At 33.7% G+C, this 15,182-nt stretch overlaps 3 protein-coding genes across 6 annotated transcripts in view; 2 read left to right on the top strand and 1 right to left on the bottom strand.

The window, feature by feature from the left end:
- Positions 1-2,307: 2,307 nt before the first annotated feature.
- On the top strand, positions 2,308-7,258 carry LOC130823412 (mediator of RNA polymerase II transcription subunit 32-like). 3 transcript variants are annotated; one of them, XR_009046585.1, is made up of 3 exons: positions 2,378-2,568; positions 3,355-4,610; positions 6,862-7,258. XR_009046585.1 is itself a non-coding variant. In XM_057688035.1 (3 exons), the coding sequence occupies exon 2, from the start codon at positions 3,368-3,370 to the stop codon at positions 3,800-3,802; it is 435 nt and encodes a 144-aa protein (XP_057544018.1). In that variant the 5' UTR covers positions 2,378-2,568; positions 3,355-3,367; the 3' UTR covers positions 6,862-7,258. The 3 variants fall into 3 exon arrangements, 2 of the variants coding, with proteins under 2 accessions (XP_057544024.1, XP_057544018.1); XM_057688035.1 differs by having other exon boundaries at positions 3,355-3,802; XM_057688041.1 differs by having other exon boundaries at positions 2,308-2,568; positions 3,355-7,258.
- A 1,160-nt stretch (positions 7,259-8,418) lies between these two features.
- The window catches only part of LOC130800631 (probable ribosome biogenesis protein RLP24), a 66,341-nt gene continuing 59,577 nt past the window's right edge, over positions 8,419-15,182 (bottom strand). Inside the window, exons 2-6 of the mRNA XM_057664192.1 lie at positions 11,305-11,365; positions 10,832-10,937; positions 9,127-9,240; positions 8,882-9,018; positions 8,419-8,771 (exon numbers count right to left, since the gene is read on the bottom strand). Coding sequence (XP_057520175.1) covers positions 8,600-8,771; positions 8,882-9,018; positions 9,127-9,240; positions 10,832-10,912 — 504 coding nt within the window. The 5' untranslated portion in view covers positions 10,913-10,937; positions 11,305-11,365 and the 3' untranslated portion in view covers positions 8,419-8,599. The remainder of the gene's footprint in view (positions 8,772-8,881; positions 9,019-9,126; positions 9,241-10,831; positions 10,938-11,304; positions 11,366-15,182) is intronic.
- On the top strand, positions 11,967-15,129 carry LOC130800647 (mediator of RNA polymerase II transcription subunit 32-like). Of its 2 annotated transcripts, XM_057664223.1 has the most exons (3): positions 11,967-12,355; positions 13,298-13,374; positions 14,564-15,129. In XM_057664223.1, the coding sequence occupies exon 3, from the start codon at positions 14,577-14,579 to the stop codon at positions 15,009-15,011; it is 435 nt and encodes a 144-aa protein (XP_057520206.1). In that variant the 5' UTR covers positions 11,967-12,355; positions 13,298-13,374; positions 14,564-14,576; the 3' UTR covers positions 15,012-15,129. The 2 variants fall into 2 exon arrangements, with proteins under 2 accessions (XP_057520206.1, XP_057520199.1); XM_057664216.1 differs by lacking the exon at positions 13,298-13,374 and having other exon boundaries at positions 11,976-12,355.

Raw genomic sequence — 15,182 nt, 5'->3', positions numbered from 1 at the left:
CAATTACATGCTGGAATATTAACAATAAATCTAATTTAATTTAACAAGATAACAAACGTACAAATATAGTAGTGAAATGATAAAAATAGTAGCTGAGTATGTATGTGGATGAAATGATTTATATGTCAACCAATGTTGGGAGGAGAGGGAGTTGGACAGAGCTAAATTTGGTACGTACTTTGAATTGGTGAAACAAGTAAGGAACACATGACATGATCCAAGTCATACAACCTTTAGATTTGGATAAGGCTTCAATATCATTTAGAAAACCAAGCAACCTTTGATGAACATGTTCCAAATTTTAGTGTTAGCTGGAAATTACTCATATTATTGCAACTTGTAATGACCCCACCTCAATCATCATAATTCTTTTGAAGACGCAAAAAACAGATCACGACAAGGTAACGACTAGCCGTTGGGGATGTTACTTGTGAAATTTTCTAAAAGGATGGCCTACCAATCCATATATTGCCATTGTGGATTCCATCCAACGTACTTTCACAATATTGTAATCTATCTTCGTCGTCACATTACTACAAGGATACAAGTGGAGTAAATTAAGAAAAATGTAACTTATGAAAAATAAAAGAAATGTATGAATGGTAATTAAAGAAAAATATAGCAAAACCTATAATACGAACAAAAAAGAAAAATGAAATAAAACAAATCGAAAGTTGAATCAATTGAAATCTAAACCCTAACGCATTCGAATTTCAAGTACCTAAATACCCCACTCAAATCTAAACCCTAACTTATTCGACCTCCTTCGTTTTCTCTGTAGTCCTCGGCCCTCTCCCGTCGTCTGAGATTTTCTCCGTCACCAGACGGTTGCTGCCGCATGGTTGACATTAGTTAATGTCAATTCTTCTTGGCATTTGGATAATTTGCTCTCTTAACTCTTTTGATTAAGTTTGTTTCAATTTGTTTTATTTGAAAAAAATTTAAATGCTGATAGGATTAAGTTCATTACTGATTACAGTACTTGATTTTGATTGTCATGAATAATCGATTATTCCACCATTTCATATTTTATTGATTTGCTCATAAGTATTTTTTGTTCAAATTTCTTATTGATTAATCCCTCCTATATAATACTTCTTCTGTTACAAATTACTTGCAACATTTACTTTTTCATATAGTTTACTACACTAATTCAATCCTTAATATCTTTTAACTATATATAATAAAAAATTATAAAATTTTGATATTAATAATCTTTGCTTCAAGACAAATTAAACAAGATCCTACTTGACTATGACTATGTTTTAACTTATAGATTAAGAATTAATTACAAATCAAACATAATGAGTGAATAGTGCAAATATTATTAATATTGCGACTAATTTGGAACGTTAAAATTAATGTCTGAATCTTAAAACTAAAAAGATCTACTGAACCCCTACGATAATTACTACGGGAATTGAAATGGAGAAAGGGAATAAAACACTCTTCGGGCATTTTTTATGTTTCTTTTCTGTTAGCCTTTTTTGAACTTTAGTTTTATTTGGCTAATTGGAATCAATATTTTAATTGATGACATTTTGCGTGGTTTTCAAAATATAAAATTTTTGCGTGGACAATACACTTAAATGTAAATCTATTTAATTTAAAATGTTGATAACACTTTATTTTTTTGAATTCGGCCCTGATGCCAACAAGTCTTGTATGTGATAAGCTTATATAATTACTTCAACTCTCTAAGTAATCATCTTAAGATTATAAACAATTATTTTGAAACGATAAAAATTGATCGCTTTAAACTGTAAGCCATCACTTTAAAGTTATAAGTAATCGCTTTATGTCAAAGAACTAACTCAACCAAAAGTTTAAGCTGATGGTTGAGGTCCCATAATATATTATATACTCTTAACACTTTAAGACAATAATTATACAATGAGCCAATCAATAAAAATAATCTCATCATGAAGTGGTCTCATATCAGAATTTGTGTTACTTGTATTATATTTTCTCTATATATGAACATACTTCTAAATGAAACATTAGTACTTTAGTAACCTACAGGTATCACACTTGTAAATAAGGGTGAAGTCTATTTACAAAAGTTAAGAAGGGTGTCGGAAAAATATGAAGTAATACGAGTGATATCGAAGTATAATTGAATATCTCTTGCGGTGAATGATTTGACTAGTTAATTCATCAATCGATAAGCCCATTGATTTTAAACACACTACAAAGAACAACTTGTCTAAAAATTTCGACCAACTAATTAATTTACTGAACACTGATATGACTATCAAATTATATATTTATGCAAAATAATTTATTTTATCAAACAACTAATTATCCAATCATCAAAAGGCCTTAGTTATAATGAATGATTAAAATTCTACAACCTTTCTTTCCTCGTAGCAAATTACTACTACTCCACAAGTGGCACAAACTAACCTTCCAAAATTTAAGTCTTTTAACACAAACTAAGCCCGCGAAAATATTGAAGCACCCTGCCAATTTCTCGTTCTAGGGTTTAATCGACATCCAAAAAAAGGAGGCGTGTTAATCGGCATCCAAAATCAATTGTCTTCACCACAGATACCAAATCTCTTTGAGGCAAGTATTATGAATAGATGTTTGCGATTGTGAGAATAATTTCTCATTCTAGGGTTTTATCTATTGCATAATTGTAATTGTGAGAATAATTGGTTTAGGGCTTTTGTTAATTAGCTGTGTTAACCTATTGAGGTTGCGTGTATGACGTGAAAAACTTCATGAAAATGCAGTAGATGGCTAGATGAAGAGAAGGATACTAGAGATGAGCAACATTAAAATGACCTTATTGTTTTCCAACAATGATTTCGGGCATTCACTACACAATTGTATTCTATAGTCATCTACTTGAATTGAATCGAGCTTTTAAGATGCTATTTTGTGACTTCATTCTCTTCTGTTCACTGTAATCTCTTCTACTTCACCCTTTAAAATTGGAATTCCTGTTATTTTAAAATATTATTGATTTGATGTAGCTTTATAATGTTTGTTTTCTTTTTTCTCCATCTGTACATAAGTTTGCTAAAGTTAATGCTTTGGAGGAAAGCCTATGGGGCCTTTTTGGTTGGTGCTTACATTTTTGTTGTGCTTCCTGCAGATTCATTTTGTTTACATTAACTTGCATTTTTCTGGTTTGTCATTTGAGTCAAATCAATTAGCCACTAGTTATATTAAGTCGCAGCTATTACATATATTTCAAATTGAGATAATGTCGGCATGAATCTATCTAATCTTACAAGTTAAATGAAATTTACATGCAAAACAGGTTGCAATTAATGTGATCAGGCACTTGGCTGATTGGTATAGTCATCTTCTCATGTGTATTGGATATTTTGTGCATGTTTTCAGGTTAATTGTGCGAATGGACAATATTGTAGATGCCCTAAATAATGCTTATCAGGATTTTATGGCTGCTGCGGCTGGGGTCCTACTAGCAAGAGAAGCAGCAGGAAGTCAGAAAACAAAAGCTACAGATGTTGCCCTTGAGAACTTGAAACAGCGTTGGGAACTTTTTAGGGTTGCTTGTGATCAAGCGGAGGAGTTTGTGGAGTCGGTGAAGCAGAGAATAGGGTCAGAGTGCTTGGTGGATGAGGCAACTGGTTCAGTGGCTGGAAAGCCTGGTCAGCCTGTTGCTAGTCTTCCTCCCATAAGTGCTGTTAGGCTAGAACAAATGAGTAAAGCAGTGAGATGGCTTGTGATTGAATTGCAGCAAGGTTCTGGAAAGAACGTTGGATCTTCACACCCAAACCCTTCTACTCCTTTTGACGCTAGGTTCTCTGAGGATACTACTCAATAGGTTAAGTGTTTCCGACAAATTTTTGTGCTATCTTAATTGAATAATGTGACCCAATGAGTGCATTTGTATCGCAAATATATGAGTTAATTGTGCATCGCCTATACACTTTCATCAATAGATACATTCTGGATGAGAAATATCTGAACTTTAGGTCATTGAGTACTATCAATTTCTTATTGAGATTTAGTGGATGAGCAAAATCTGCAAGGGGAAATTTTTCCACCTATTTTTCCTTTTATGTACTCCCGTCTCCCTCTTATCCACTTCATGTGTCCCATTTGGAACTTTGCACTATCACTCTTTCTATTTTATTTTTAATTTATAAGTTAAAGCATTGTCAAGTCGGATCTTGTTTGATTCGTCTTAATGTAATTTTTATTAATATTAACTTTTTATAGTTTTTATGAACAATTAAAAATATTAAGCATTAAATTAGTGACAAGCGTGCAAAAGCAAATGAGACACTTGAAGTGGATAGGAGCGAGTATTATATTTGGGCCTTAAGGCTATGATGAATTGGTTTGCTATTTGCTACTTGAAGACTACATTTTGTACAAAGAATTGATTTTTGGTATATCAGTCGGACTTAGGGATATGTTGGGATTTTTTTTGGGTGAAGGGGTGGGAGGAGGTTGAAAATATGCTTTGGAAATTTATTGTTTTAGCTGAATTTTGTGGTAGAAGATACCGTGTTTCAGAATGTTGAAGCTATCAGTTACTATCTTCAAGGGGGTGAGGGTGATGTGAAATGGTCAAGTCCTGTATTCTTGCCTGTGTTGTCCAAGTTTATGATATCCTCACTCTCAAGGTAAGAATTTTTTATTTCTTCCAAGCTGTTTGCATTAGTTAATACTGTCAAGACAAACAGATAAGCTCAATAATACTTGAAACTTTGGTAGGAGCATTATGAAATTGTCCAGTCCAGCATGCTTGCCTGTACTGCTCAAGTTTTTTATAATCTTAACTCTCAGGTTAAAGATTTTTTTGTTTCATTTTTTTTCCTCCGAAGCTGCTTGCTGTTCAGTTAGTACTCTTAAGACAAACAGAGAAGCTCAATAGTACTTGATTTTTGTTGAGGTTTTATCTGAGACTTGATGTCCATTACAAGTCTTCTCTTTGATTTCTGGACTTTTGAGTGTTTTGTGATTTCTGATGGATTTAGTAAACAATCAATAAGAACTACCTTAGAAGTAGACACTTGTGTTTACTATAACAAATCACGATTGTTTGTATAAGTCCTATCTTTAGACCTATCAGAGTTGTTGTATACAAGCCATTCGCTAGAAGGGCTGATTGGTTCAGGAAACAAAAATGCAGCAAAATGTTTATTTAATTTTTATCATAGGGTAGCCCGAGAGATTTGGAGGATTAGGTGAGAGTTAAACCCATCAGCTTACTTGTGAAAAATGGTACTTGTTCCAACTGACCTGTTCTCAAAATGTGGTCAAATATTGGAGTTGGTTAAGTGTAGTGATTTGGAGGAGGTAGTGGAGTCATATGTACCTCACACTATAAATAGATCATGGGTAGGGATAGCTTAAACACAAATGTGTTTATTCACCTGTAAGAAGTGTATAGACTGCTTGAACCATCTAAAGCTTGAATATCAGCCAATCCTGTGACACTGGATGTAATGATGTATCGAAAGCATCTGTCATGAAGGAGAGGTACCCAGCATTAAGCACGTGTATTCTAGAAGTTAAAGGAAAAAAAATCTAAGCTGAATTCTGCTTTTCTTTTCTATAACTCTGCATTTGTTCCTCTCTTCTATCTGTTTCTTACCTCTTTTCTGTTGCTTCTGAACGGTAGTCAGATCATAACAACTTCATATCCTCATGACTTATTTGAAACATGGTTAACTAGCTAACCCCTAGAAGGCAAATCAGTTTAGGAAATAAAGATGCGGTTGAATGTCAGAGTCAGTTAATGACATTTTATTGTTGGATGGAGAGAGAAAGGTATGGTTGCTTGTAAGTTGTAAGTGTGATAATTCATCTGAGGGCACGCCTGGATTCCCATTACTAGTTATGGGGTAAAGAATTTATGGGTAAAAAAGTATAGGTGAACATTTAAGGAAGAAAACAATTACATGGAAGAAATATAAGATGGTTTGGCAAATTTTTCCACAAAATATTTTTAGACTTCACTATCTCATGAAACTTGCGATTGTAATCTGATTTTCTTATCATCTCATTAGAGATAGCCGCCCAACCACCACTGTACAACTATGGTGAACAAGACTGATAATCTAGAGTAAAACTGGCACCACACTAAAATCTCATTTGGATCTAATTGTTCCTTTGTTTAGAAAACGAAGATAAACAACCTAGAACTAAATCACATATGCACAAATGCTCAGCACCAAAAAAATCTAGCAATCAATGATAATTTTTACCAAAAGGTCACCACAAATTACTAATTTAACAAAGAAAAAAGATGATAGTAACCCTAATCAAAGTATATAGGAAGATTTTGAGCTTAGAAACAACAAAACTCCAAGCCCTAACAATGGCGGCAAGAGTAGTAGTGTAATAGAAGCTAATTGAAGGGAAGCAGAGGATGCATGTATAGAAAATTTTCCTTTTTCTTCAGATCACCACCATATTTTTGGTAAGGTTAGACATGGAAGGAGTTCAGTCCAAAGAGGCTGAAAGGCATGTATGAATAATACTAGTCGTATGAGTAATACTATTAAGAGAGAAGAGTGAAAGAATACCCCGTACTTTTTTACTCTAGGTGGAGGTAGGGTAAATATTTAACCTCAACAATTCAATCATTCGGTCTAGCCCAAAAAATTTAATAGGCTACTTTTTACCCCTTAATTCACCAAATCCAGACAGACCCTAAGGAGTGAAAAGATCACTCTGATTGTCTGAGCTAATCTCAATCAATTCTCAACTTCATATTTCCAAATTTTAGATTTTCCAGATTTAGTATGGTATTAGGTCGTCTAAGGCATGTTTACTTTTCACATATAATGGAAAGTGATATTTCTGATTGCTTTTTTTGTGCTTGTCATTGTTTCAAGTCATTGATTGCTTCTTTCTTGCATAGTGCAGATGGCAAGGTGAGCACACATAGTTGAAGAATTTGCTGTTTGTAGATTTATTCAGATTACAGATTGTGCAGCTAAAGTCGAGGATAATAGCATTAGCAAGTGAAGATTGCACAAGATATGGTGAACAGAATCCACATACTGAGAGGGGATCTAAGATTGCGCAAAATATGGTGAACAGAATCAGCTTATATCGTCGATGAAATTGTCCCTCGTCTTTATATTGTGTTATGTGTATACTAATTGATTAGTTACTTGTTTCATTTAACGTTTATTATATATTCACTAACTTTAAACCGTAGACGTGGTAGGATGGCACGTGTAATAGGAATGATCCTACACCCCATAATTGTTTAAGTTTTGACTTTGAATCTATGAAATTTGTCTAAATTTTCCTTTTATTTTGTCTTATTAAATTTATTTATTTTTATTTTTAGTTATGATTTAAACTTTTTAAAATTTTTATCAACTCATTTAATTTATATGTTTATTTTAGCTGACTTTATTTTTCTTAATTTTCCAACCAATTGTTACTATCAAGGCAAAATTGGTGGATAGAGGAAGTATTTATTTAAATTGAATTTGTAATGAAATTAATTTCTCTTTTTTAGGTTTTTTATCAAAATGAATGTGATCGTATGGGGTTGACAATTTTTCAAGCGTGGGGATTTTGCCATGGCTAAAAATCCAACGAGAAGGCAATTTGGTACACTTAGTTGACTTTGATGAAAGAGGGTTTTATATGAGAATTTCTCTCACAAGATTGTTTCTATTTTTATAACCATACTTTGTAACAAATGACATTGTTTAGATGTAAGATAATGACATTATTGATAGTTTTGAGCAACTTTAAACGAAGATATCAATTCTAGTTTACATGGTAGAAATAAATAAATATTCTTTCCGTTTGCTAATGTTTTTCCCATTTGGAATGTTTTATTTTAAGGAGAGAAATTTAATTAATGTTTTTGAGTCACATTTAGAAGATAAAATATATTTATGTGAGATCTCGTTAGATTCGTCTTAATGTATACTTTTTTATTATGTATTTTTTATAATATTGTATTTTGCGTATTTAGAGATATTAAGGTTTAAAGTTTACGTTGAAAACTGTGAAAAAATAAACGAGAAGAACCAAAAAGAACGAAGAGAGTACGACATTGATTACATGTAGATATATTAGACATTTGATACGACATTATTAACCAAGTAATTAGCCACATCCATTAATAGTAGTATGAAAATTTCCTCGACATAATTATTCTCGAGCTTCCTTTAACCTCTTTTGAAGGCTATGTCTATGTAAAGATCCACGACCACAAGGTCTTAAGTAGTAAAAATTTTTTCTTGCTTGACGTGAGAAAATTGATGCCCTTATTCCACGTATTCTTTTTTTTTTTTTTTTTTTCGAGAAATACACAATTCTTGTATAAATCTATTTTTGGTTATTAGGAGAATAGAGAGATAGCGAATTACCATTGATCAACCAACCTCTTCTATAAATGATATGTTCGGTTATTGATATTAAATAAATTATGAGAATGCTAATGACAATTCCATGTAATTTAACTAAAAAAACTACTAAACATGTTCAACATCATGCTTGTTTGTGATGAAACAGAACGAAAGCAATCACTCACCGCAAAACCTACAGATCCATAATGCATAGGGCATAACAAGATCTATAAAAGCTACTACCAAATCGAAGCACGGTATGTAAATGACTATATCCATACTTGCAATCACTCTTCCATAGCACGATTTTCTTCTTGTGGCTCTGAAGTTTTGACTTTGATCTTGGGTAGGGTGAGAGAAGGCTCTTGTATTTGGACACTGGGGGCCTTGATCATATCGATGCTCATATTCAGCTCTTTTCGTGCTTTCAAATTTTCTCTACGTCTGTCCGGCTTCAATCTGTAAAATAGTCACAATTACAAACCCAAAACAGTTAATATTCGCCAAAAGAATGTAAAATCTAAATTGGTCGCTTAAGTAGCTATTGCTATATGGAGACAGAAACTGACCTCTTCTCAATATGACGCTTCTCTCTGGTATTTTTGACCTTGTCGATAATCTTGATTGCCTTCAATGTATTCTCAGCAAGAGTTCGGTCATATCTTTCTGGCCTATTTCGCTTTCTCTCAAACTCAAAAGTAGAGTCCTAGAAACACAAAAGAACGAAGGCGGATTACAACAGCATTAAAACAATGTATGTACAGAACTAATATTATTTCATTATCACTAAATGGTCTATGCTGAAGCTCTATACCTGAGTCATATCCTTTCCGTGCAATCTGCGATAGGCTTTGGTCCATTTGACCTTTCGAGGATTCCTCTTCATTTTGAAGTTCTTATGACATTTGGATCTACAAAATCGAAAAATCTGCAGACGCAATTCCAGAGAATCATTAAACCATAGTCCAGTACAAGCAGATTGTAGCAAATTCATGTCAGATCATTCAAATACAACTCCTAAGGAATCAACTGGCACAACTGTTACACCATTACCCCTGTTCCAAAATAGTATGATACAATAAGACTAGAACAGACAACATAGCACTAGCAGAGCTGGTTAGCCCGTTGCCATCAAGCACGATGTTGAATGGTGAATCATAGTGTTGGGCAGAGCATTATTTGGTCCATTATCTTTATGGTTTAATAACATGATACTCCATGTCACTCATATTTTTCAACAAGTCATTGCTTTGCCTCTTGTTTTCCTAAGAGATACCATCTATAAATGTAACGTCGTCAATTTTTCTTGTATTATGGAGTATGGACTATGGTAAACTAAATCTTTTAACATTAGTAATTCCCCGTCAAATTTTCTAAGCAATTTCCTATCAATATTCTTTTAGTAATTTTCCATATCTATTTAATCAATTTGGTCAATAGACTTGATTAATAAATCAAGACGAAGTTAATGATTATAATGTGGTTCTAAGTAATACATTCTCACAAAGCTAAACGTTGTAATTTTGATAACCCATTTATACGCCTATATTAGTACCTTATCTAAGTTCCTTGACATGCCACTCCAACCACAAATGCAAAACACATTGAATTGTATTGATACAACAAAACCGGTACAATGTTGAAGTCTTTTGAGTACTTACGGATTGAACTTTGTGAAAATAATTACTTAAAGATCAAATGGAAGCAGAGATATCTTGGTATAACTACACATAAGTTGATATCATATGAATGCTAATTATATGCTTACTAAAGCAAAACCCTAAGAAAATCTAGGGTGAAACAATGAGTTCTCTGCTTCTCAACCACAATTGAAGAGCTCGGTGGCTTCACTAACCACACCCTCATTGATCAATGCCAAGCTAAATGATTATGCAAAACTACCAAAAAAACTCCACATAAGACCATATAGATATGACACAAATATTAAAAACCTAGAGTGCCTTACACTAGTTTATCAATATTAAGCAAAACACTAACAGATTTCACCATCTAACTCCCCCACCCTCCAACAACTTGATGTCATTACCAAATCACAAATGGAGAAGACCATGAGGTTCATCCAAGGATGTGAGACAAAATGAAGAAAACAATCACACAAGGAATATAATACCTAGACATGAAGCAAAGAAGAGAATACAACTACTAAACAAGTCATTTGAACCCCAATTTGAGGTGAAAAGATGAATTTAACATAAAACAAGAAGGCAACTTCATCACAAGCTTGCAAATGGTAAATATAAGCAATTCATTTGATCCTTGGTTTTCAGGTAAAATGGGGAATCTAATTCCACATGTCCTTTCATCTAAATTTCCCTACAATTGACTTGGCCACATGATATGGCAAATGCCAAAGAGTAAAAGATGTTCACAACTATGCTCTACTTCAAAATTTCCCAATGCCCTAAAGTTCTACAATTGAAAATTCAATAATACAGGATAAATAGAAAGTAGAAAAAATTCAAATAAAATAAACAACAAAATAGAAGTAGGAAATTTACCTTTGCATCGTTGCGGACAAACTGAATACCATGACCAGGATATATCTTAGAAGAACAGAACCAGCACGTTTCTATTCTCATCTTGCAGTGTAATTAGAATCACCTCCTTCAATGCAAAATACAGTTATCAGTTCAGAACAATATCACCAGAATACATAAAGTTACATTCTTTGACGGTATTGTTTGACATCTCAAAAACCCTAACTAATAAAATTTCGAACAAAACCCCTTTTCAATTTGAAATTACCATCAGCATAATATATTTTCGAAGAAGAAAAACAAGTTTACAGAAAAAAATCACAAGCATAAACCCAGAAAAGAGAAGGGAGGATTATGTAATATGCAGCAAATTCAGGAGCAATTCTTCAAGAAAGCGTTCAAATCATACATGCATTCGATATATTTAGCCAAACAGAATAAATAGACAGATGGAAGAGAAGAAAAGAGAGGAAAACCGCGGAAGAGAGACATACCTGAAGCTTGAAAGCTTCGAGCAGGGGCAATGGCGGAAAGAAACGGGAGCTTTTTTCCGGGCTTATTTTAATACGTTAAATGTCTACTCACATAACTCTTAAATGTCAACTTAAAATATTTTAAAAAATATATAATATACTGGCCCAATTAGAGATAGTCTCTCAAAGAGAATATCTCTCACAAGATTTGTGTTTTTAGGGGAAGTGAAGAACGAAGTCGGGTCGGGTCGATTTTCATATTACCCAATTAATATGATGATTTGGTGTTTGATTTTGATGTTGGAGGACCGTTCTCTCGTATGGATACATCTTTTCTTTTTGACTTATGATGATTTTGTGTATGTGTTTTTATGGTATGCATGTCTGTATTGGTGTTTTGATTTTTTGCCCTATAATTTTTTTAGGGTAAATGTTGTTAGATTGCCTAATTCTTAGGGGTTTTGTAACACCCCGAGATTTTCTGACGTCATTAATTAATATTTTAATAACTTTTGGGGATTTTATAATTATGTTAAATTAATTTAAAAGTAGTTTTAATAAACTCCTTTCATATATGAATTTTAATATTAACATATATTTATATTAATATTTTATTTTATTGCAAGGAGATGAACCTAGATAAACAAACAAATAAATAAGTCTATCAATTAAATAAATAGGATGGGTTAATGTTTTAAGGGTATTACTTCCTGCCTCACTCAATTCTCCCTGCCTCACTCAATTCACGCCGTCACTCCCCCTCTCTTCTCTTCTCTCTTTCTCCGCCACTAGCTGGCCTAAATCACCCGCTCACGACCAGCCTCAATTCACCACCATCAGGCCGCCTGCCTTTTTCCCTCCACCGTGAGCAGCCACCAAGCAAGGCAGGCCCTCTTCCTCCCCACGAACAATCACGAGCAGCAGTGGGCTGTGTCGCCTGTTCCCAGCTGCGAGCAGGGCTGCGTGTTGCTCTCACAGCAGCCGGCGGCCTCTAGTGCCACCAAATCCCCACCTTGGTCCTCCTCCACCACAACAACCACCTACAATCTTACCCTTTTCTAGTTCCTCCATTGTAAGCCATCTCTTTTATTCTCTAATTAATTTTCTAGTTTTAATTGGAGTTTTATTAAGTGTATTGAGTTTGATGTTGGTTTTGTGTTAATTTCATTCAATCTTTTTGGTGGGTAAGAATTTGATTGATGAATTAAACATGTCTATGACTTAGGGTTTGAAGTGTGATTTGAAATTATGGGTTGTGTGTTGATTTTGTATTAGTTGCTTTGAATCTTAATATGGGTAGTAATTAAATATGTTATCTTTGAACACGAAACGATTAGGGCTTGGATTTAGAGATGAAATTACTAATAATATGTGTTTTATACTATATTTTGGTGATGATTGATTAAATAACTTTAAAAGTTGTTTTAAGATTTGGTCGATTGGTTATTATTGTGAATAATTAGTAATGGTGATGATGTTAGTTGACTGTGAAGGTGATTTTGATTGATTAAATTGAGAGTAATAGCTACTAATTGTTGTGATTTGATAATAGTTATTATTGATGATATTAGTAAGCCAAGAGCATAATGTCAACTTATCGTCGATGGTTGCTAAAGTTATTTGTCGTGTTGTTTTGACTATAGTTCTTAATAGCTTTGGAGAATGTAACAAATGATATCCCGATACGATAACTCTAAGATTTGCCTTATCGTTATATTAATGTTATATTAAAGTTGTAAGTTTTAGTTGTGATTAGTTATTTTTGGGTAATGTGAGCCGATATGCTCAAAATTAGTTAATGTAAAGAAACAATTTACACATACTTGTACTTTAAATTGATGGAAAGACTTATGTTGTGTTGAATTAATGATTTTGACTTGTATTGAATGAGTTGCGTGCGTGCTAGAGTAATCAGAAACTCATGTTGAATGGTTGATAGCGGTTACTTTGGTATTTAGTTTGGTATGGCAAAGTAGTTAAGGGAACTTATTAGTTCTACTCATAACTTATATAGGTGCCCATTTTGTAAGAGGAAAGTAGAGCCTTAGTCGGGTGATTTTGTGACTTTTGATCGTGCAGTGACGCTTACAGGTACGTACATGCAGTAACGAACCCTTATATGCAATTTTATTTAAGACATTATTGTTTATTGTAATAATATGCATTGCATCAAAACAATGAGATACTAGTGAGTACGCCTTATACGAATTGTATATTTATGCAAAATAATTTATTTTATCAAACAACTAATTATCCAATTATCAAAAGGCCTTAGTTATGATTAAAATTCTACAACCTTTCTTTCCTCGTAGCAAATTACTACTACTCCACAAGTGGCACAAACTAACCTTCCAAAATTTAAGTCTTTTAACACAAACTAAGCCCGCGAAAATATTAAAGCACCCTGCCAATTTCTCGTTCTAGGGTTTAGTCGACATCCAAAAAAAGGAGGCGTGTTAATAGGCATCCAAAATCAATTGTCTTCACCACAGATTCCAAATCTCTTTGAGGCAAGTATTATGAATAGATGTTTGCGATTGTGAGAATAATATCTCATTCTAGGGTTTTATCTATTGCATAATTGATTTCGGGCTTTTGTTAATAAGCTGTGTTATAACCTATTGAGGTTGCGTGTATGACGTGAAAAACTTCATGAAAATGCAGTAGATGGCTAGATGAAGAGAAGGATACTAGAGATGAGCAACATTAAAATGACCTTATTGTTTTCCAACAATGATTTCGGGCATTCACAACACAATTGTATTCTATAGTCATTTCCTTAAATTGAATCGAGCTTTTAAGATGCTATTTTGTGACTTCATTCTCTTCTGTTCACTGTAATCTCTTCTACTTCACCCTTTAAAATTGGACTTCCTGTTATTTTAAAATATTATTGATTTGATGTAGCTTTATAATGTTTGTTTTCTTTTTTCTCCATCTGTATATAAGTTTGCTAAAGTTAATGCTTTGGAGGAAAGCCTATGGGGCCTTTTTGGTTGGTGCTTACATTTTTGTTGTGCTTCCTGCAGATTCATTTTGTTTACATTAACTTGCATTTTTCTGGTTTGTCATTTGAGTCAAATCAATTAGCCACTAGTTATATTAAGTCGCAGCTATTACATATATTTCAAATTGAGATAATGTGGGCATGAATCTATCTAATCTTACAAGGTAAATGAAATTTACATGCAAAACAGGTTGCAATTAATGTGATCAGGCACTTGGCTAATTGCCATAGTCATCTTCTCATGTGTATTGGATATTTTGTGCATGTTTTCAGGTTAATTGTGCGAATGGACAATATTGTAGATGCCCTAAATAATGCTTATCAGGATTTTATGGTTGCTGCGGCTGGGGTCCTACTAGCAAGAGAAGCAGCAGGAAGTCAGAAAACAAAAGCTACAGATGTTGCCCTCGAGAACGTGAAACAGCGTTGGGAACTTTTTAGGGTTGCTTGTGATCAAGCGGAGGAGTTTGTGGAGTCGGTGAAGCAGAGAATAGGGTCAGAGTGCTTGGTGGATGAGGCAACTGGTTCAGTGGCTGGAAAGCCTGGTCAGCCTGTTGCTAGTCTTCCTCCCATAAGTGCTGTTAGGCTAGAACAAATGAGTAAAGCAGTGAGATGGCTTGTGATTGAATTGCAGCAAGGTTCTGGAAAGAACGGTGGATCTTCACACCCGAACCCTTCTACTCCTTTTGACGCTAGGTTCTCTGAGGATACTACTCAATAGGTTAAGTGTTTCCGACAAATTTTTGTGCCATCTTAGTTGAATAATGGTGACCCAATGAGTGCATTTGTATCGCAAATATATGAGTTAATTGTGCATCGCCTATACACTTTCATCAATAGATACTTTCTGGATGAGAAATATCTGAACTTTAGGTCATTGAGTACTATCAAT

The sequence above is a fragment of the Amaranthus tricolor genome, chromosome 1 (genome assembly GCF_026212465.1).
Source record: "Amaranthus tricolor cultivar Red isolate AtriRed21 chromosome 1, ASM2621246v1, whole genome shotgun sequence".
NCBI lineage: Eukaryota > Viridiplantae > Streptophyta > Magnoliopsida > Caryophyllales > Amaranthaceae > Amaranthus > Amaranthus tricolor.
Note: the sequence above shows the minus strand (reverse complement) of the source record. Positions and strands in the feature narration are given on the sequence as shown.